Here is a 22,135-nt window from a genome sequence, read left to right as displayed (position 1 = left end):
GGGCCCAGCGACGTACAGACAAACAGAGCGGCTAGCCCACCGCCTGCCACAACCCAAGCTGCCTTAGTCGGCTGCCCCAACGCTCGTAAGATTACCACGAGATCTGCTACAAAAAAGGGAAAATCGGAAGTAGACCCTCAACCTGCTACAACATATGCTTCAATGGCATCATCTGTTCCAGATCCATCGGTTCCGATGTTCGGCCCATCTAAACCGAAGAAGATGTCAACTCCCGTTGCCCAACCTACCGATACTATAACATCGAAGACTGCAGAAACCGATACGGCAGAATCCAAATCGGAAACAGAAGCCTATACCTCCACTTCGGCTAACCCCAATTGGCGCCGAGTCACGCATAGGAAAAAAAGACGACCAGTACTTCATGGTACCGCGACTGAGCATAAAGGCCTCATAGCCGTTGAAAGGCGCAAGTATATTCATGCCTGGCAATTCGATGTCAACACTACGGTCGAGGATATTGTAAATTTCCTTCTCAATATAAACAAAGAAATTGTTTACGATGTTGTCAAATTGACAGCCAAAGCTGACTACGCCTCTTTCCGGATTGGAGTCCCGGAATCGAAGCTTTCATTTTTTATGGACCCGAACATATGGCCAAATCATGTTGCATTCAATGAGTGGTTTTTTCGGAGAAACGTTGCAACCAATGATAAAACGAAACACTCTAAGAGTGAGAAGTAATTCTAACCTCTCTATCTATTACCAAAACGTTCGAGGGCTAAATACGAAATTGGCAGTATTTAAAAACAACCTATTTGCTCGAGATAGCTTAGATTTAATAGCAATCACTGAATCGTGGCTGAAACCAAGTGTGCATAATTCAGAGCTATTTCCAGAAAATTATGTTGTCTTTCGTCGTGACCGCCTCACACGAGCGGGGGGTGTCGTCCTGGCTGTTCGTGCTGATTCTGTAACCCATGCTGAGAGGATTTCTTCAATGGACCTCCCCGACACTGAATCCCTGTGGGTGAAGCTATCCTTGAAATCTTCAACTGTTTTCGTATGTGTGATATATGTGCCACCTCGTTCTTCAACTTCGTTATACTACAACATGTTCGAAAAAATAGAAAGTAATTATAATCTTCTCAGTGACAAAAATATCTTAATATTAGGTGATTTGAACCTCCCTTCCTGTAACTCCAATATTGTGAACATGTTTAACTATTTTAAATGTTTCTACGGTTTGCAAGAATATAACTTGATATGTAATGATTATAATAACACTCTGGACATAGTTTTATGTAATGCCAAGGATCTTATAAAGTGTGTTGAGAAATGTCATGACCCTATTACAAACGAGGACAAGCACCACCCTGCTTTGTCTATAAGTATTAGTGAAACTCACTCAGGTGTTGCAAATTCATGTCTAAACCCAAGTCCAATAGAAGTTCCCTCCTATCATGGAGCTAGAACCATAAACGCATGGAGATTCAACAAAGGAAATTTCCACTTATTATATGAATTGCTTTCTGAATGCTCATGGCAACCGGTCTGCCAAAGTTCAACAGATATAAATGCATTATGTACAAATTTTTACAATTCAATTTACAATATATTCGACAAGTGTATACCCATTTCCACACCTCGCACTACGGCACACAGAGTATATCCTAAGTGGTACACCAATAGTATTATTTCAAATATTAAAATTAAACATATTTTTCATAAGCGATGGAAAAAAACACGTCACAACTTGGACTATGCTAGTTTTTCAGCCTATCGCTCCATCGTAAAACATGAAATCAGTGAAGCTTTTAAAAATCATTTAACTTCAATGGAAGAAAAATTATCTATCGATCCCAAACAGTTTTGGAAGTACATTAAGGATCTAAAAAAATCCAACAACTCATTTAAGTCTATGATTCTTGACGGAGAGGAATTGACTACTGATGATAAAATCGCAAATAGTTTTGCGACCTTTTTTTCATCTGTTTACAAAAATGTCCAACCAACTCTCAATATTGACTCTACCCTTCACACTGTACAGATTGGGCCCTCATTCGACCTGGTCAGTATTTCAGAAAAAGATGTTAAGGAGGCACTCTCAAATTTAAAGAAACCTCACTCCATCGGTCCTGACAATATTCCAACATTTATACTAAAGGGTTGTTCCGACCTTTTAATACCGCCATTATGTCATCTCTTCAATGTTTGCCTAAAAAACGGGATTCTCCCAGACATCTGGAGATTAACTAAAATAACCCCTATCTACAAGAAGGGAGATAAACGCGATATCCGGAATTATCGACCAGTTGCCGTTCTATGTTCCATCATGAAAATATTCGAGAAAATTCTACATAAATATATACTTAATCACGTTAATCCAATTCTTGATGACCGTCAATATGGTTTTAGACCCCAGATGTCAGTAACATCAAACCTCTTATGCATCTCAGATTTCTTATCACAAACTCTCGACAATCGGGGACAGGTGGATGTTGCTTATTTCGACCTGGAAAAAGCATTCGACAAGGTTGACATCGACATTCTTCTAAATAAGCTAGCTTCATTTGGTTTTTCCAAAAGACTACTCTGTTTTTTTGCTTCATATTTTCGAAATCGTAGACAGTTTGTTTATTATAAGGGTTCCAGTTCTTTGGAATTCACAGTTTTTTCTGGAGTTCCTCAGGGGTCTATCCTTGGACCACTTCTGTTTCTGATTTTTATCAACGATATTGGTTCAGTCATCACACATTCGCTGTATTTACTATTTGCAGATGACTTGAAACTATATCGTTCAATAAAAAACCATCTTGACTGTATTCTCCTTCAACGTGACATTGACTGCGTCTCAAACTGGGCCAAAATAAATGGCTTGAACTTCAGTACACCCAAGTGCAATATCGTCTCGTATACAAGATCAAAGAAACCGCATGTATTTGAATATACAATCAATGAAATTATTCTCCAACACCTAAATCAAATCAAAGATCTAGGAGTTATTTACGACAGCAAACTAACCTTTCACCAACACATCGATGATTTAATAAGCAGAGGATACAGGCTTCTCGGCTTCGTAATTAGAAACTCATATCCGTTTCGTAACACAAAAACACTGACGTTATTATATAACACACTAGTCCTAAGTGTACTTGAATCAAACTCGATCATCTGGGCTCCACATGAATTAACATACACTTTACGCATTGAAAGAGTCCATAAAAAATTTTTAAGGTTTTTATTCTCGCGGCTCTATGGACGTTACCCTTGGCTTTACCCATCGATTTATATATTAGGCATGACCAATTACCACTCCCTAGAGACACGTAGAGGTATTGCTTTGCTTAAATATTTTTTCCAACTAATAAACGGTCACTTATCTAATAATGAGATACTGGCCCAATTAATTTTTTTTGTACCAGAGTCTCACTCTCGAGGACGTCATCACAATCTTCTATATAGTAGAGCAAGCCGCACTAATTTATTAATGAACTCACCTGTGGGGAGAGCTACGTGCTTTTTGAATGCGGTAGATAAGAAATTAGATTTATTTTTTGTGTCCTATAGCGCATTTACGAGATTTTTGGCATTGCATATACACTGCATAAATGGTACAATTATAACGTCTTAGGCTTTATTACCTGTAATTGTTATAAATAAATGTACAAATTATATATATAAATAAATAAATAAATAAATAAATATTCGCGTCATATATTCTCCTTTTGTCTTTCATTCGTTCTGCATGCCCAACCACCTGAGCGTCCCATTCTTAATCTTGCTCATTACGCTTTCATTAGCGTCGCATTATTTTCGAATCTCCACATTTCTCACACGATCATGCACGGTCTTAACACATATACGCCACATACCTGTATCTCATTTCCACAGCATTGAGTTACTACTACTACTTAGTACTTCCATCCTTCCTCGGCCAGTTCCATGCCTCAATGCCATACATCAGGATAGGTAACAGCACTCCATTGTGGACTGCTAACGTCGCTTCTTTGAACAATGTCTTATTAGCGCCAAACGTGTTCAGTCGTCTATTAATGGAGTTACACGCATTAACCCTACGTTTCAAATCTTTATCAGACTTTTAATCTCTAAACATCTATGATAAAGAAGCATTTTTTCATTGCATGCAAACGCTTGTATATTTTTACAATATTCTTTATAAAAACTTCCATATATAAGACCCCGAGAAAAATAATTTCTCTCCCGGCCTATTACATCTTTACAAAAAAAAATAAAGAAGAGAAAGTTCTAGAAAGGAAAATAATATGAGGAGTGTTAGGAATCTGAGGGTCAGTATATCCAGGAGCAACGGAAGTATTATTCCATCCCTCACACTGCGGTGCAAAGCGATGAGTCAAAAGAGTCCGGCTGGAGTGGTCAAAATGTCTCCCTTAACCTGTCTCACCAGATCCGGCTCACCACGCAATAGGTGGGCAAACGTATCCGCCTCCAAGACCTAGAAAAACCTTGAGAAGTCAGAGAGTCATCCGTCACGAAAACCTGGACAAACCTTAATCCATGATCCCGGGCACTATTGTCAAGTCACCGAACATAGCGAACCACTTTGTGTGTCCTAACTCAGAGGTTTTGGTTACACAATGAATGGTTAACCTTCTGTCTTTTTTATATAATTTAATTTGTCACGCATTTAAAAAAATCTAATTTTAAATAGTATTTATTTGAATACATTAATTACAATAAAGCATTGATCCTTTCCAATGAACAAGAGGTTACTACCAGGCCTTTGCAAACAGCATAAGAGTTTATGTAACCCACGAATAAGGATATTAATTATACATTTTTTAAAGGTATCTATATAATATCTCACACAAGGTTGGCGGCCATTTAACGTAAATTATTGCCTAGACACGAGTTAGGTACTACTGATTAGATTTATGTAAAATGGTTCGCAAAAGAAAAAGCTCCTCCTTGAACTAAAATGTATTATTAGAATATAAAGAAAAAAAATGAGTTTTGATAATTTTTTCAAAATCTCTTTAGGTTAGAAACGGTATTGCAGGCCGCTTCTTGATGAACTTTTGGTAAATTCTTATTAAATCGGAACACGTGTTTATGCACCTGCATTTGATGATTTATTCGTATTTTAAAAGTTTATCAGAATATGTATCAGTTCATTCGTTAAGATTTTGAAGAGATTCTTTAAATCAGCATTACTCATTTTTATCCGGAGTAGAAGTATAGACAGTATAGAATTTTCAAACTTAAAAGTAGTTTAAAAATCAAAGAGGTTATGAAAATATTCTAGAAAACTTCAAAAATTATTTGATAATAGGCGATGTTTTTGATAAAACTACTTCAGAAAAAATTAAGAGATTAATTAAATAAAAAAAATTGTTAATAGATAGTCCTCGGCGTTGCCTAGGTTTTACACAGATTTTCTGAATGTAGACGTAGACACATTGACTATTTACGACAATGCGTCGACAGTAATAATTGTTCTCTTATTTTGATAATACAGTGAGCAAAATTTCATCAAGATGTATCAAAATTCTGATGGAGTGAGAAAAGGGGGTGGAAGTAGTTTTCCCGCAATATCACGTAAAGAGTGACTGGATCTTCCAGAATGCGACTTTTACATATTGCTCAATAAAATTTAGCCTTCAGGCCCATTCCCACAGTTCGTATTTTCAAAGTTAGTGTAGTTTCCCACATTCGACCCTACAATAAAACAATTCATTGGCCTGGTATTTTTATAAAGATATTGTCTTGTTTGTGTATCATTTATGATTTAAAAATTTGTGACATTTTACTTCAAGCGGCGGCAGCTTTCAAATAGAGTTGTTCGCTCTCTATTTTATGATGACCCTAGTTAAACCATTATGCCTAAAAATATTTTCCAATATCATTCCCACCCCTGTCCCATAGTAATAAAAACCCCAAATAAAGATTCATCTCCCTTAAAATAATTCATTTAAAATATTTGTATTGTTTAAGTCACGTTTGTATCATTTAGGATAGTTAAGTGCATTATTTTTTATGTTTAAGAATGTTGTTTTCCGACGAGCGGGTGGAACATCTTTATTTTTGTAATATGTCCTCCAAGAATTTAGTTTAAATACAGATACCTCCCAGAAAAGGGAGATAGTATTCATATAACTGGTAGGTACAGGCGTACCTACGGAGGAGATAGTATTCATATAACTGGTAGGTACAGGCGTACCTACGGAGGAGCTAGTATTGATATAACTGGTAGGTACATGCGTACCTACGCAGTCAGTCGTGAGATAATTACTAGGTTTATGTAAACCTAGGGAAAACTGAAGAATAAAGGAAACTAGACCTTTATTTCTTTCAGTTTAAGTTTGAGCAGAGGAAAATAAGATTCTCTGCAATTATATTGTGATTAAATAAATTTATATGTAAAAAAAAAAGAAGTGTTTTCCTGCATTCCATCTGACGGCGTGTTCTCGTACCACGATAGCAGAAACAGTGACCTTCCTTCTGTTTTGAAATTCATGTGTGCAAAATTTCATCAATCTCGGAATAAAATTGAAGATTAATTTAAACAACAAACCTAAGCACCCTTTCTCTATTTATTTATATGGAAAAGAGTGTCTGTGGTGGGCAACCGCGTGGCGTACACCGGGCGGGTGGCATGGTTTTGTTTTTTTCTTAAATCTACATTTTTATATCGAGGTTGATGAAATTTTGCACACTTGATCTTCTAAAACAGAAAAAGGTCACTGCATACCTGAAATTTCGAAAAACTCTGCATGAAGCAGCTAGTTTTAATATACATTAAATATAAAAAAATAATGGTGATAGAATAAAACGTTTCGTTTTAATTGAATGACAAATTACAAGTAATCGTATAAATAAAATATATTGTTCCCTAATTCGAAATATGTACAACAATGGGTTTTCCTTGGACTTTTCGGTCGGCTTGTGTTAGCATCCTATAGCGTTGGAAGAAAATATTATTAATTGAAATTACAAAAATCACAGCAAAAACTTCCACGGTTGTCAATATGAAATTGATAACTTTGTTGTGACTTAATTAGTTGTTGTTTATATTCATGATACCACATTCCAAATGACATTTGACGATATAATAAGTCACCATACGGCGTCAGCTGCCGCTGCGGCAGCCGCTGCTCTTGCAGCGTAATAAACAGGCGCCACACGTACATCAACCCTGGGAGGAACGACAGGTGCCCAAGAAGTAACAGGATTCCATGCTGGTGGAGGAGGGGTGGCCAGCCACGCAGGAGGGGGTGGTGTGACCCAGGCTGAAGGAGCCACCCAGGCGGGTGGGGGAGCGGTCCATGCCTCCGCGGCTGCAGCCTCAAAGGCGGCTTGGTGTTCCACTTTAGCAACTGCGACCTCGGGGGTGTCTACCACCCGACCATCGGGACCCAGAGGGGCGGCTCCATGGATTAAAACTGCTGCTGAGACTGGCCAAGTGCCCACGGGAGTTGTCCAGTGTGGACTGCCACTCACGAATGCGCCAAAGCACAGGAAGGTGGCAACAAACTGAAAGAATTTTATCGTGATCAATTAAAGTTTTGAGGAGATGCTGACATTTTGTCACGTGTCCTTCAATTAAAAGCTATTCAATTTAAGAATAGTCTCCTTTCTGTCATGCTTAACATAGTACTGAATCGACCCTATTGAAATAAAAAGTAAGCTCAACACACCATAGATTTGGAGAATTTTAGCGGGCTTGAATTTTCTTTTATTATTTTGAAACTGAAATTAACATTATATTAACCCCACACAGGAGGCTCCGAGGAAAATAATTTCCCTCGGGGCCTATGTCATCTTTGGGAATGCTGAGTGGGGAGTATTTTTTGAAGAAAGGAAGGAGAGTAAGTTCTGGTAAGGAAAAAGGCATGAGGGTGGTAGTAATCTAAGGAACAGTGTTTCCAGGAGTGACAGACGTATGGATCTATCCCTCCCGCTGCGGCGCAAGACGATGGGTCACAAGATACCAGTAAGAGAGGTCAAAGAGTCTCCCCAAAATAGCCTCTCCCGATCTGGCACCCCACGCAGTTGGTGGGCAGGCGCATCCTGTACACACCTCACCCGATTAACCCGGACACTCTTTCTAAATCACCAAACGTAGCTTGCCACTTCGGCTGACCTATGGCAGAGGTGTTGGTTATCCAATAAATGGTTCCCGGGGCGACAGTACGCAACCCGCCTTCCAAATTTTATATAAAATTTGATTAGTAAAAAAAATTAAAAGGTTGATTGATAAAAAAATAAGGTTGATTGATAAAAAAAAAATAAGGTTGATTGATAAAAAAAATATAAGTTTGATTGATAAAAAAATTATAAAGTTGATTGATACAAAAAATAAGGTTGATTGATAATAAAAAAATATAAGGTTGATTGATAAAAAAAATTATAAGGTTGATTGATAAAAAAATTATACGGTTGAATAAAAAGAAAAATTATAAGATTGACTGATAAAAAAAATTGTCTAGAGTTCCACATTGTTTCCATATTCAGATCCAATTTTGAAATAAATTCAAAGCAAATCCAAATTCTAAAGTTCATTGAACTGTAGTCACAGACACAGCTGAAATCAGTGTTTTTCATTGTTCATTGAACTGGAGTCACAGACACGACTGAAATCAGTATTTTTAATATAATTTTATTTTCAATTCAATTTAATGCAATTTTAATAAATATTTTAAGGTATTAGATAAAAACGTACGTATCAAACTTACAGTTATTTTACACATTGCTGCTGGTGATAAGTTAGCTCAGTAGACAAGTGAACTGTTTGTGATTAGAACAATTTAACTACAGCTTTTATATATGCATGCGTATGATTTCTACAAAGGCCGTAAATTCTAAAAAACGATACCAAAAAAATTTACAACAATAACAAAATTTTATCAATTTCAATACGAACAAATATAACTAAACAGAAAAAATAATCCTTTAAAGTGGGTATATATTCACGTTGTTTTAAATTTGGTATTATCTGTTTGAACTGTACTGTTCCAATACATTGTATTGTTATCATGATAATTCTGTTTGAATAAAAATAAACCATTTTATTAATAGACTAGTAGCACCTGCATTTATCGATTATCACCCTGCAATGTTGGAATTCGTTGAGTATTGTGTTCGAGTAACTCTCGAAATCGAGTTCCTAGTGCGTAAAAAAATAGCTCAATTAACCCCCAAGGTTACAAAAATATAGAAATAAAAAAGGGTTTAATTTGAATTTATACTAATATTATTTATTATTGTTCAATAATCAGGCAGCATTCTGCTGATGTGCTCATTCATATCTGATTTTACAATAAGAGTAAAAGTAACAGAGATGTTTTGTATTTAAAATAAGTTAATCCTTTCTTCTATTCAATTTAAAATCCAATCGAGCTCTAAAGTTGTGTAGTATAGTTAGTAGTATCGATGACATGTTGTGGAAGTTTGTTCCATGCATCAACTACTTTGTTTCCTAGGATTGGATGGAAAAGTTGTTTTGTTAATTTTTTTTAGTGTCCACGGAGATCTACATTTTTTGATGGTAGAGAAGATTTCTTGAATGCCAGGACAACTATAATGTCCAGATACAATTTTGAAATTCTCAACCAAGTCACCCGTTTCTCCTCTATCTTTTAACGCTGGTAATCTTTGTTTTTTGAGTCTGTCTTCATATTGCAGGTCTTTCAAAGCTATTGGTATTTTTGTAAATTGAATATTCCTCTCTCTATCAGGTCTTTCGCAAAATATGATCTACATATTCCAAGTGAGGTCGCACATATGTTTTGTATATTCTTAACATCAAGTCCGGTGTTAGGTCAAGGAATACTTTCCTGATTTAAAATGTTATCGAACTTCATCTATTGACAATCCCAGCCATATTTGGTTTCTATTTCAAGTATTCTGATATGGTAACTCTGTTAGGTCTTGTTGTAACGCCACTGCTTTTAGAGTTTCATTAAGTTTGTATTCAAGATTATGTTTTTTCAAAATGTAAGATTGTGTTTAAGATGTCAATGCTTTGTCCATTGATGTACTTTGTAATGTTTTCCCCGTCCCCCCTATTTTCTTACTAACGGATTACTATTTTCGTCATTTGATTTTCAACTTCTCGCGGTTTATCAACCCTTCAATCTTAACGAATTAATATGTCACGTTGTGTCAATTTTTTGTTTCGACAGGGATTAATTCATTGAAGGATCCTTTTAATTGGTTGTGGTAACTTTGGTTCTTTTTAGATGAGGCGTGTTACATTCTGTATGGTTTGAAAATAAGACAATGACCGACTACCCTGATTTTAACTACCTTTTCCTACCTTGTTTGCTCGCCCAAACGTTTCCGGTTGCTGCAGTTGATAATGTGCTAATATAATGAGACAATTAATTACAAGTACATGAAATTCGCTATAGACAATTCAATTCAAGATGCACAAAATTCTAAGTTAATGATTTGACTATGGATTGTTAGTTTTGTGAGTTATTTCTATGAGTAGGTATTTTCGGGAATAGCTAGAGACAAAACATGTGTTGCTTTCGATTGGTCTCCGTCCAAATCCCATCCATCAACGTGACCAGCTCGAGAGCAGCCAAGTTGATGGTCCAATCCCAACACCTCCAGAAATGAATTGAATACCGCTCAGCGACAGATGAGATAATGACATGTTTTGCCTCCTGCCGGAGGGTGATGAAGGTGGAATGTGGGTCCTTGGTGGTAGCTGTTGATGTTGATGTTGATGATGAATGATGAAGATTCATCTTATACCGTTAGGTACAAGGAGCTGCTCCGGTCCGATGGCATGATAGCCTGGTGTCAGGAACCATTTGGGCCACGTGGGTAGCGCGAGGTTTAGGTCGCGTCAACCTCCCCCAAATCGATGATGAGTTGAGCTTCGCCAGTATGCCGAAAATTAGGAGTCCACTCTACTAACCTCAAACATAAACGTATACTGAAGTGGTTTGCATCAGCAACGTCAGGAGTTCGGGAGTCCCGTGAACACCCCTCTGGTTTACGCTCGTAAGAATAATGATGAATTCAGCTTCAGTTTGTTCGACTTCGCCTCTGCAGTCACGCTACTCCAAATAGCTTCCGGCTCCAGTCTATACAGCTTCTCGTTCCAGTAGAGGTAGTGACACATATTTATCATATGTACAATACAGAACATACTTCAAGTCTTTCGTCCACACTCAAAATAGTCATGTCAATATTTAATTTGGATGAGGGCGTCCATCCGACATAACGAATGTTTCCTAGACGGGAGATTTTACCCCACTTCAAAGTCATGGTCATTCGCTCTATCGTTTGTTACCCTCCGTTCGCTTCAAATATCAAAGAATGGTAGAAATTGATATCCTCGACTTCCGGCGCTAAGGATCAGGGATACTGGAATCATCAGGTCGTGAATCTGAAATCATCCGATCTCCGTCAGCTCAAACGGTTTCAGTCGGAGTCAATTTCCAACCTAATTCTGGATGACTTCTCCTCCTATAGTGGGGTAAGTACTTATTGAATTTGACAGGAAGGACGTCAGAAAGCGCCGAAACAACTTCATATTCGTCACGATCCCTTCGTTCTGTCAGCGAGAAAATCCTCCTCACACGCCAGTCAAGAATAGCATAGCCCTTATCCGCTTTGTTCCTTCGTCTACCAGCTAACTCAAGTAGGAAAGCCCATTAGCAATTTTCGTTCCCTTCGATCTGAACTCAGTGAAAGCGTCCTCTCACCAGCTGAAAATACTCGAAACAGGGGTCTATTCCGGGTGACTATCTAAGGCTGGTCCGCCAACACCTTCGACAGAAACCGGTGCTTTTTACGGGAATAACTCAACCACACCAATAGCAGGGGAAAAAGCCGGCGCTGCTATACTAAAATAGACGTTATCTCGGTATCCAGGGTTATCGACTTTGCTAACACAAAAGTCCCTATTAGGCAAGCCAAATTACAAATTTCGTTCCCTTCGCTTTTGTCGCTTTGGTAAGATAGGACAGCCTACGGAAAATTCGTATACTTCGTCCCCGTCAAACCTATGAAAAATTAAAATCTCGCTTGATAGAATAGGAATGCCAGACAGATGCACTCTCTCGGCGACTAGCCTCGATCCGCTGCGTTATTCCGATTCAAAAATGAATTAAAAGAGCGATGTTTGAATAAATTATATTTAACTAAATATATTTTATGAATTCCGTATAGAATAAGTTGAATTCCCAAGGAGGATACGACAACTCATTTTCAAATAACAGGCATTGAAGATTTAATTTACCGTTCTATCCGTTACTATAAAAACACTGCATAAATACAATGGTTTGTGTTCTATAAATTTTGGCGCTAAATATAACTACTAGAGAATTATTAAATCATTTTAAACTCATAAACAATGTCTATTGTTGGATGATCTAAAGCGGTTTCAGGGTAACCGTTCTTCGTCCCTTTTTTAATGGCCAGGTCTCGTAATTTATGACCTCCTTCGCTAACGGGTACCTATAGTGCTCAAGTTGAATACCCTTACTTCAAAATACAATTGGATTATTTGGTTTACATTAAGGAAATAAGTGTTAATAATTAGATTATAATAGACTTACCGATACATCTTAGTGTCAACAATCCAAATAATTATAAAAAAAACAAACACAGTCACATGCAGAAAAAACTCATGCTGTTAGAAAACCGCACCTTCTACACTAAATGATTTTAGCCGTGTTCGCGTCCCGACGATTAATTCTTGTTGACGCGCTTCCTAGTTTTTACTAACTCGACTATCTTAAAACGCTGACCGATCCTGATTATTCCTGACCGTCTCCCAGACCTTGAAACTCTGACCCCCTTGACTTTATTTCCCGCCTCCCAACGTTTTCAAAACCTGACTCTCTTGAACCGCTTTTTTCACCCTCGACTATCGACTTTCTTCTTCCGTTCTTCAACGCTAACTGTCTTGAACCGCTTTTTCTAACCACGACTATCGACTTCCTCCTTCCGATCTTCAACGCTAACTGTCTTGAACCGCTTTTTCTAACCACGACTATCGACTTCCTCCTTCCGATCTTCAACGCTAACTGTCCATCCGCCCGTCTCCCCGCGCTTTCAAATCCAGACTCCCTCTCCCCAAACCAACCCCCCAAATCACCATATGCGATTTCTAATTTATGTTCTTTTGAATTCTGAATGCTTTTTGTTTTCAAAAGACAGAAATGCACTAAAGGAACACATCAATTATGGCCCTAGAACCTGTCACATTAATTTTAAATCGTTTCAAAACCAATAAATTGTTACTCCTCCAGTAAAATGTCTAACTCTTTGTTCAAAGGATGAAACTTGACTACCCCCAGTCCAGTGGCGTGTTGGCCCACCAGCATTTTAGCTCGGCTTACTATTATCAACCACCATCACGGAGGTCTCTGCCGATACAGTGCATGTTCCTATTTTTTTTTCTCTACCCTAATAAATCTAAACACTTGTTTTAAAATCAGTTGTCCAACATCTGGTAATCTCCTATGTCGTGAGACCAACTGAAAATTTCTTTCCCACCATAATAAATCAACAATAAAAAAAATTTATCCCAGGGCGAGTCCATCACAACTTCATTTAAGTCGTTTTGCAGTTTGTCGTGATGGTTATGTGGGTTGTCGTAGAATTTTGTATCTTCTGCGAAATTGCTGAAATCTGATTTTATTATGATAATAAAATATATTTTATTCCAGACTACATCAAGATTTTGCGCAATGCAATGTAAATCGTATTGGCATAAATTCAAATACACGTCATATTTTGTAACCGTGTCCGCGTGCCAGCTAAAATGACGAGCGGCCGCCATTAGCTGGCTACTTATTTTTTGCAAAATGATATTTTGTAAATTGTAAAATAGATAATGTGTTTATATATTTATAAAAATAGTGTATATTAACTATCCTATGTAGTTTCCCTAGGAGTAGCTATCCTACTATAACGTACCTTCAGAGAAACGTTTTTTCTCTCTAATGTTATAATAAAAATACAATAACTTTAATATAAAAATACGGAAATATTCTTGAATTTTATTTTATTTTACTGCTAAATTTGCATTTTTCACAATGAAAATAAGTCATAGGAGACTTTCATATAATTAAATAAACTTTATTAATGAAAAATTACGACGTTTGTCATGAGTTCACAACGCGCTTTTTCACATATACAAAATCAACGATTGCAAGTGACGAAACGACAAGCTAAAATAATTTTCTTGCCATGTGAATGAAATTTATTTTAGTATGTTAGGGGCATATTTTAAGGTTCAAAATAATATCCAATTAAGGTAAGTGCGTTGAGCTAATAGCAAATCTACGGTGGACTTCTTGGTACACAAGAGGTTAACAGTGAGTGAAAAAATCAGGTGTGTTTTTTAAACTTTTTTTAATAGTTTATTTTTTATTCATTCCATACATCGCCCATGAGGTGATTTTTCGCAAAAATGGTGCTATATAAGTAATTCAATTATTACTTTTATTACACAAGTGATATACAGGGTGTCCGGAAACTCGTAGTACAAGCGGGAAACTGGTGAATCTACATCACATTTGGAGTCGATTTTGTAGTATACTTTTTTTTTATTTGAGCTTTCGTTATCGAGTAAATCGAGTTTGAAGTTGATTTTTTTTTTTTTTTTTTTTTTTAATCAAATTCTTATAAATTATTACTGAAGATCAAAGTACCCAACTAATTAAAACTATTTGAAAGTAAAACAAATGAAGAAACTCGGATTTGAAGCATTATTTTGAAATCACCCTTCATTTAACCCGGTGTAATCATAAAATATTTCTGCTCTGCAGGGTTAAAACATCTGTTATTCAACCCTAAACACCAGAAAAAACTTTAACCCTAAAATAGCCGAAAAATATATATATTTTTTTTTTTTTGAAAATGCTCAAATCAAAAAACTTTATGTTTTTTTGGGTTCCCCATGTGGTGTAGATTCTCCAGTTTCCCGCTTGTACTACGAGTTTCCGGACACCGTGTATTGTGCCTATTTTGCTAGGCTCTCGCGTTTAGAGCTAACTCAGTTTACAATAAAAACAGTTTATAATTAATGGTTTACAGCACTTTTTAACATAAATACAAACAAAAACTCAATACTATGTTAGAGTTTAAAAACAATTAGTATCGTACCATTGGGAAAGCATACTTATAAAATGGTTTTAATAAAATATTTGATATTAAATATTTCTTGGCTGATGATCCGAGATTTGATATCTGATTAATATTTAAAGTTTTGTGTAAGTTGAGTTCTTTATAATGGCCAGTGGAAGAGCATTGTATAGCTTATTGAGTTCTGTCTAATGACCAGTGGAATAACATTGTATAGTTTGTTGAGTTCTGCCTAATGACCAGTGGAATAACATTGTATAGCTTGTTGAGTTCTGTCTAATGACCAGTGGAATAACATTGTATAGCTTGTTGAGTTCTGTCTAATGACCAGTGGAATAACATTGTGTAGTTGCGTAAGATGTTGTCTTATTGTTAGCGAGAATTTGGTTTCAAATGTTTTTTTGTTTGTTTTGTCTAACATGAAATCTAGGTATCATTTCGACGAGCTGGGTGCAACTCACGTGACCAAATTTTTGGCACTAAGAAGTTGCAAGTATGCTTTGGATAAACTATGACACCAGTCGTATATTGACCTTACCTGAAATAACCATTCCACGCCCAGAAAAGTAAAGTTTGCTAAAATAAGGCAATGGTTTGCAACGCTGTCCAATGTGAGACTTTTCTGCGCAAGATTTGAATGTCCAAATTGAGTGAGGCTGGTAAATTATAACACATTTGTAAAAGTGTGTAAATAAATAGTGTATTAAAATATTTTATTTTTGGAAACAAGCCCAAAGTTTTGTTTACCCGATTTTGAATATGTAGTGAAGTTTTTACTCAGCTAACAATTTGCAAGCCATAATAATATATAAAGGACTAGTAATACGTAAGAAGATTTTATTTTCGATCGAATGGCAATATTATAATTCGAGTTGCCTGTATTACCAGATTTATTTATGTATTGACGAACCACGCCACTTCCCGCGCTCCTTGGACTTGGTTTGTTCTTCAAAAAATTGAACGCTATAATTAAATTTATGAGATTGTATTTTCAATACAATGTACAATGCTTAGAAAAAGTGCATTACTGAGATTCTATAGATCTGATAAAGTGGGGCGAAAAACTGGATGGAGAAAATTGAGTATAAAGCTTGAAAATTATATTTATGAGACATTAACAGTTTTCTTGTCTAACTTACCACAGCAACCATGAATCAAATATTCGTAAGTACTTTGTAAATCATTCAAATTAATAAATAGGCAGTAGAAATATCTCGTTTGTTGAATCAGTTAAAAACAAAACACAAATTAGGAATAAATAATCATTATGATTAACCAAATTACAAAATGTTAACTTAAGGCAAAGCTTAATGCTAAATCACTATTTTGATAATACTTTGTACAGAATTTGTTTACATTATGAAAACCAAAAAATATGCTTTACATAAATTTAAGGTTTTTCTATCGTTTCGCTTGAGCAAAATACAAATAAAAAATAAATTAGGTACTCAATAAATAATATAAATGTAAACTACAAAATAAAATACTTTAAAAAATTCAGTATAATAGCTATGATTATCTATGACAGTTTCACTTGATTAACTTTTTTGCCGTCTTATAAAAAATTATATACATACAAAATAAATAAAAATCAGTTTTTTGCTTGAAATCGAACGTTTCTAGACTCAGTTTATCAAGCGTTTTTAATTTCTATTACCTACAATATAAGGTATACCAAGAATATACACATTTTTGGCTTGTAGCTTCCTCTTAATAGAGTACTTTACTGAAAGATTTACAGATGATACTTTATTGAAAGCTAGCTCGTGAAAAATCAGGGAATATTATTATTGTATTGTTTTGAAACTAAATGTATATATATAAAAAAAATATTTGCCATTTGCAAAGCACGATTATTGCCATTCAAACGAAGAATTTTCCCTTTCGAATGTTAGCGATATTGAAAATAACGACACCTATCCTACTTGTCGCTTGTTTTATGAGTTTCAAAAAACCGAAAGTTCATTGAAATTTACGTAGGAATACAATTACAAATCATGCACTCATCCACCGACAGCCGAAATAAGTATGTTTGATAGATTTTTGATTACAGTTCGCCGCCACCCTCCTATTCATGGGCATCCTGGTTTCCGGAAATCCACATTGGGGTGCCAACCCTTATGGGCCTCCTCCCTCAGTAGCCGCCCATCTGGCCGCCATTGAGGCTGCCATCATCGCCACTGGGACACTACCCCCTCCACCAGCCTGGGTCCATCCTCCCCCACCCGGTGTGGCTGCCCATCTTGCTGCCGTACAGGCTGCTATCATTGCCACAGGGACACCCCCTCCTCCCCCCGCTTGGGCCTATCTTTCCCAATCTGCTTGGGTTCATTAAGCCATCAATTTAAACCACATAACTTACCTGTTATTTGCGTTACCATCGAATGCCTACACCGTACCAACTCCCCGAATAAACGGTTTATCTTATTTTCCTTTAGTATTTAATATTTTATAAATAGTTGTAAGTGTATATTATTTGAACTATTAACATGTTATTATCAATCAAACTAATAAATATATAAGAATCATTAGAATGTGTATTTTCTGTGTCTATATCGAATTGTGTCACTACACGCGTAAGTAAGATTCTTGTGTCTATGCTGGTAATAATGATCCCTGTCAAAATGATACCGGTCAAAATGTCCCCAGTTAAAATATTCTTTGCCAAAATGTTCCCAAATTAAAATATATGGGAATAATTGGCAAAGAACTTCGATGGTTTAAGGACTACCTAAAAAATAGAAAACAAAAAGTTTGGAGTCGCCAAATCGGAGGAACAGCTAGTGAACCTAGGAGTCCCACAAGGATCTGTATTGGGGCCATTACTATTTATATTATATATCAACGATGTAGTGCAATGATTGAGATACTGTTCAATTAAAATGTTTGCAGATGATACGCTTTTATATTTAACAGGAAATAATTTTGTAGTAGTTATGCTCATAACACAGTACGACCTGGATCAAATATCTATGTGGTTAAAGATAAACAAATTAAAACTATATCTATGTACATATACAAAAAGTACATAGTAATAGCTAAAAAATTCAACGAACTCAGTAAAATTATCTTAGACAACGAAGTGATATAGGAAGTAGAAGAAATCAAATACTTGGGCATTATAATAGAAAATCGTCTCAAATTTAACTCTAACATTGAATTATTAGCTAAGAAAATGGTAAAAAAATATATTTTTTAAGAAGAATTAATAAATTAGTTTATAATAGTAAAGTAGCATTTCATTTAAATTAGTGCTCTAGTGTCCCTTTTTAATGCAATAAAATACAGATAAAGACATTGCAAATAATTCATACTAGAGGCATGCGAGCAGAATGCATTCTAAGATAATTGTAACATGTAGTAGGTATTCTAAGATAAATAATTATGCAGAAAAATCTAGAAATGTTAAGTGGGAGAATAATTTACAACAACATAATATTTATATTTAAATTGAAAATTAATAATGATAAAAATCCCGAAATACTTGTTTAAGAATGTAAATTATAATTTCGCAATCACAAGAGAAACTGTGGAGATTTTAGACTTCAAAAACAAATTTGTCGGGAACCCAAAATAATCTTCATTTAAAAGATTTAAGATTTTTAATGAACTACCGACAGATGTTAAAGAAGATAAAAGCCTTGCTGCTTTACCCTATTTTTTTCTAAATTTACCTACACCATTAAACCATTTTCTTAAAAATGCATGGATCGTAGAAGAAGTCGGAGGAAGACATGGCACGATCAAGTGAACCAGATACTTCAGTCAGGCAATGTTAAGAATTATTATTCTTGAAGAGTATGTATGAGACGACGTATGGATGTGAATTAGGCAAGGAGTGTGTGCTAAGACCGCATTGTTTGGCGGTCCATTCTCTCTGCCTACCCCTGCGGGGAAACGGCCTGATGGTTAGTTAGTTAGTTACATTCTAAATAAATGTAATAAATTCGAATAAAAGTTTTTGTGTTTTTTTAAATTATATTTAATTAGTTTTTCTCTACTATCGTATAGGTAAAATATTTTAGGGCATATATTATTACACTGTATTTTATAATATGTACAAATATTAAGATTAGGGACGGTAGGTAGGACTAAGCTGGGCCAGAACGACCTGAAGATGGAAAGGTATGATTTTGCGATAGGTGTTACCACTCTTTGGCAGCTGCTGCAGCAATAGCCTGAGCTGCATAGTGGGCAGCCTTGGCTGCTGCTACCTCAGGAGTATCTATAACATGACCATCCAACCCAACAGGGGCGGCTCCATGAGCCCAGGCTAGGGAGGCCCAGGTTGGCGGGGGAGGAGTCCAAGTTGCCACCACTGCAGCCTCATGGGCGGCGAAGTGGGCGGCGGCTGCTGCAGCTACCTCGGGGGTCTCGACCACTTGGCCGTCGGGTCCAAGAGGGGCGGCCTCGGCCAGCCAGGGTGGGGGCGGGACCCAGGCGCTGGGTGGGGAAGAATATGCCAGGGGGTCGGTGAGCCAGCGAGGACTGGCTGATGCAAGAGCCAGACATAGCAGAAGGGCGGTTACAAACTGAAAAATTATTGGTAATTTAAATACCGCACAAGATTCCAAACTGTCCCCAAACTTCTATGTTGTGAGGATGAAGGTTGTGGGGAGGGGAAGGATATGGGTAGAGAAAGGTAGAAGAATACCTGGTATTTCATATCTGGTCACCAAACACGGCTTAAGCCTTTTCTAGCAACATTTCAATTCTGAATGGTGATCTTACTAATTGCTGGAGAGCTTTACCCCTTGACCACGGAGGTCGTCAATACTCTCAGGTCGAAAGAAAAGATGAAATTGGAGTCAATAATGCTTTACTAATTTACTAAGAATCTCTTTAAATTATTGGGAATTCTAAATTTTCGTGAACGAAACTGAAAGTTTATCAGGAAACCTGTTAATTTCTTCGTATTTTCGCAATCCCGTTTTCAACCGGATTACCAAAAATTTAGCAATACTCATTTTCCTCCGTGTGCAACCATGGAAAACAAAGTTTTCCGAAAAGGTACTGATTGTTATTTTTGGTTGTACTTAAAAAATTAAATTTATATTTGAATGTTCATATCTGCAAATATACGAACACTGATAATAAATAAAAGTTCATTCTTTTATAATAAATAGTTTGATATTGCTAAAGCAAACCAAGTTAGATCATAAATCGGCGTAAATTTAAACAATATTAAATATTGCCTATAATCGCAAATCAAAAACGAAAAAATTTGATTTATCCCAACCTAAAAAACGATGGAAAAATTTCCCGTTTCGCATTAATTGAGTTCACGTTTCCCAATTTATAACTCTTTAAGTTTATAAGTTCCAAAGAAAAGTTATTTTTGAAGATAAAAAATTAAATTTGTTATGCAAAAACGTTAATTATATGAAATTCGCACGTGAGAAAAAAATCAAAAAGTAAGCTCTGAAAATTATTAAAAAGACGTTTTGTTCTGTTATTTAATATGTTATAGGCATAGAAAATTCAAAGAGTATCTTTTAATGCAACAAAAGCATTTGTGGAGAGATTTTTGCTTTTTTTAAACGAAACGTGTTTTCTTAAATATTTTAACCATTTTCGATTAATTATTATCGTTTTTTAATATTAGCGCGCTCCCTCTAACATTCGTACTTACATAACTCCCTTTCAATCCATCTTTAAAAACTTATTACGAGGTCTTAACTATACCTAATAATTAATGATATTTCTATGAAAATCGTGTTTCTAAAAGTAGAAACAAATTTTATCAATCAATTTAACAAAATCAAAATATAAAGACATAAATAAATATTTCTGAAGAAGTGAGATTTTTAATTACTTACAATAATTTGATTCATATTTACTGTGAAACGTTTTACTTGTGAAGGAAGTGAACTGTTTGTGTTAATTATTCAATGCTAGATCGAGCTTTTATATTATTTTCAGCCAACACTCTTTATAAGCTTTTGAATGATATGAACATAACAATAAAAATGAAAAAAATTATGAATTGCTGTTGTTCTGTTTTTTTTATTCTGATATAAATATTATATATTGTGAGAATTCATATTAAAATCGCTTGAATATTAAATTAAAGAAATATATCTTTGTTCGCAGATATACAATTCATTTAGGAAATCGAACTTATAACTATATTTAATTTCTTAGGTTGTGGGCTTAATACAATATTGCTTAGACAAAAGTGCATTGTGAGTTTTTATACGTCTGATAAAGTGGGGCGAAAAACTGGGTGGACAAAATTCAGTATAAAACCTGAAACTTACATTTCTAAGACATAAACAGTTTACCTGTCTAACTTACCACAACAACCATGAGTCAAATTATCGTAAGTACTTTGTGAAACATTATAATTTAAAAATTGCAGACACTATTGCAGTATTTACAAAATATTTGATTGGTAATAATTTTTTTTTCAAAAGAATAATTTTTTCATTAAATTTAATTTTTTTTTAATACTTATAGGATCTATCAAACATATGATAAAAAAGTATATACAGATTTCAAATAAAATAAAAACAATACTAGAATAAACCGACAACCGAAATATGTATGTGATTATGAGAGCAGTTAACAATAATTTGAACACACTAAAAAAATGATTACAGTTTGCCGCTATCCTCCTCATGGGCGCTCTGGTGTCTGGAAAACCACATTGGGGCGCCAACCCATGGGGTCCCCCTCCCGCAGTAGCTGCCCATCGGGCTGCCATTGAGGCTGCCATCATCGCCACTGGGACTCCACCTCCTCCACCTGCCTGGGCCCACCCTCCCCCACCCGCTGCGGCTGCCCATCTGGCTGCCGTACAAGCTGCTATTATCGCCACCGGGACACCACCCCCTCCACCAGCCTGGGCCCACCCTCCCCCACCCGCCGTGGCTGCCCATCTGGCTGCCGTACAAGCTGCTATTATTGCCACCGGGACACCACCCCCTCCACCCGCTTGGGCTCACCCTCCCCCACCCGCTGCGGCCGCCCATCTGGCTGCCATACAAGCGGCAATCGTCGCCACAGGGACACCACCCCCTCCACCCGCTTGGGCCCATCTTCCTCCATCTGCCTGGGTTCATTAAGCCACCAGGTTAAA

The 22,135-nt window shown here is 36.2% G+C and overlaps 2 protein-coding genes across 2 annotated transcripts in view; one reads left to right on the top strand and one right to left on the bottom strand.

Annotated features, from left to right (window-relative positions):
- The window catches only part of LOC149412683 (uncharacterized), a 356,728-nt gene that overhangs the window by 52,668 nt on the left and 281,925 nt on the right, over positions 1-22,135 (top strand). The gene's annotated exons all lie outside the window — the stretch shown is intronic.
- Positions 6,864-8,723, bottom strand: LOC149412708 (uncharacterized). Its single transcript, XM_089645300.1, has 2 exons — positions 8,676-8,723; positions 6,864-7,473 (listed from the first exon to the last, which is right to left on the bottom strand). The coding sequence occupies exons 1-2, from the start codon at positions 8,688-8,690 to the stop codon at positions 7,057-7,059; spliced, it is 432 nt and encodes a 143-aa protein (XP_089501426.1). The 5' UTR covers positions 8,691-8,723; the 3' UTR covers positions 6,864-7,056.

Source organism: Hesperophylax consimilis, chromosome 22, assembly GCF_061612785.1.
Source record: "Hesperophylax consimilis isolate HC1 chromosome 22, BYU_Hcon_1.0, whole genome shotgun sequence".
Classification (NCBI taxonomy): Eukaryota; Metazoa; Arthropoda; class Insecta; order Trichoptera; family Limnephilidae; genus Hesperophylax; species Hesperophylax consimilis.
Note: the sequence above shows the minus strand (reverse complement) of the source record. Positions and strands in the feature narration are given on the sequence as shown.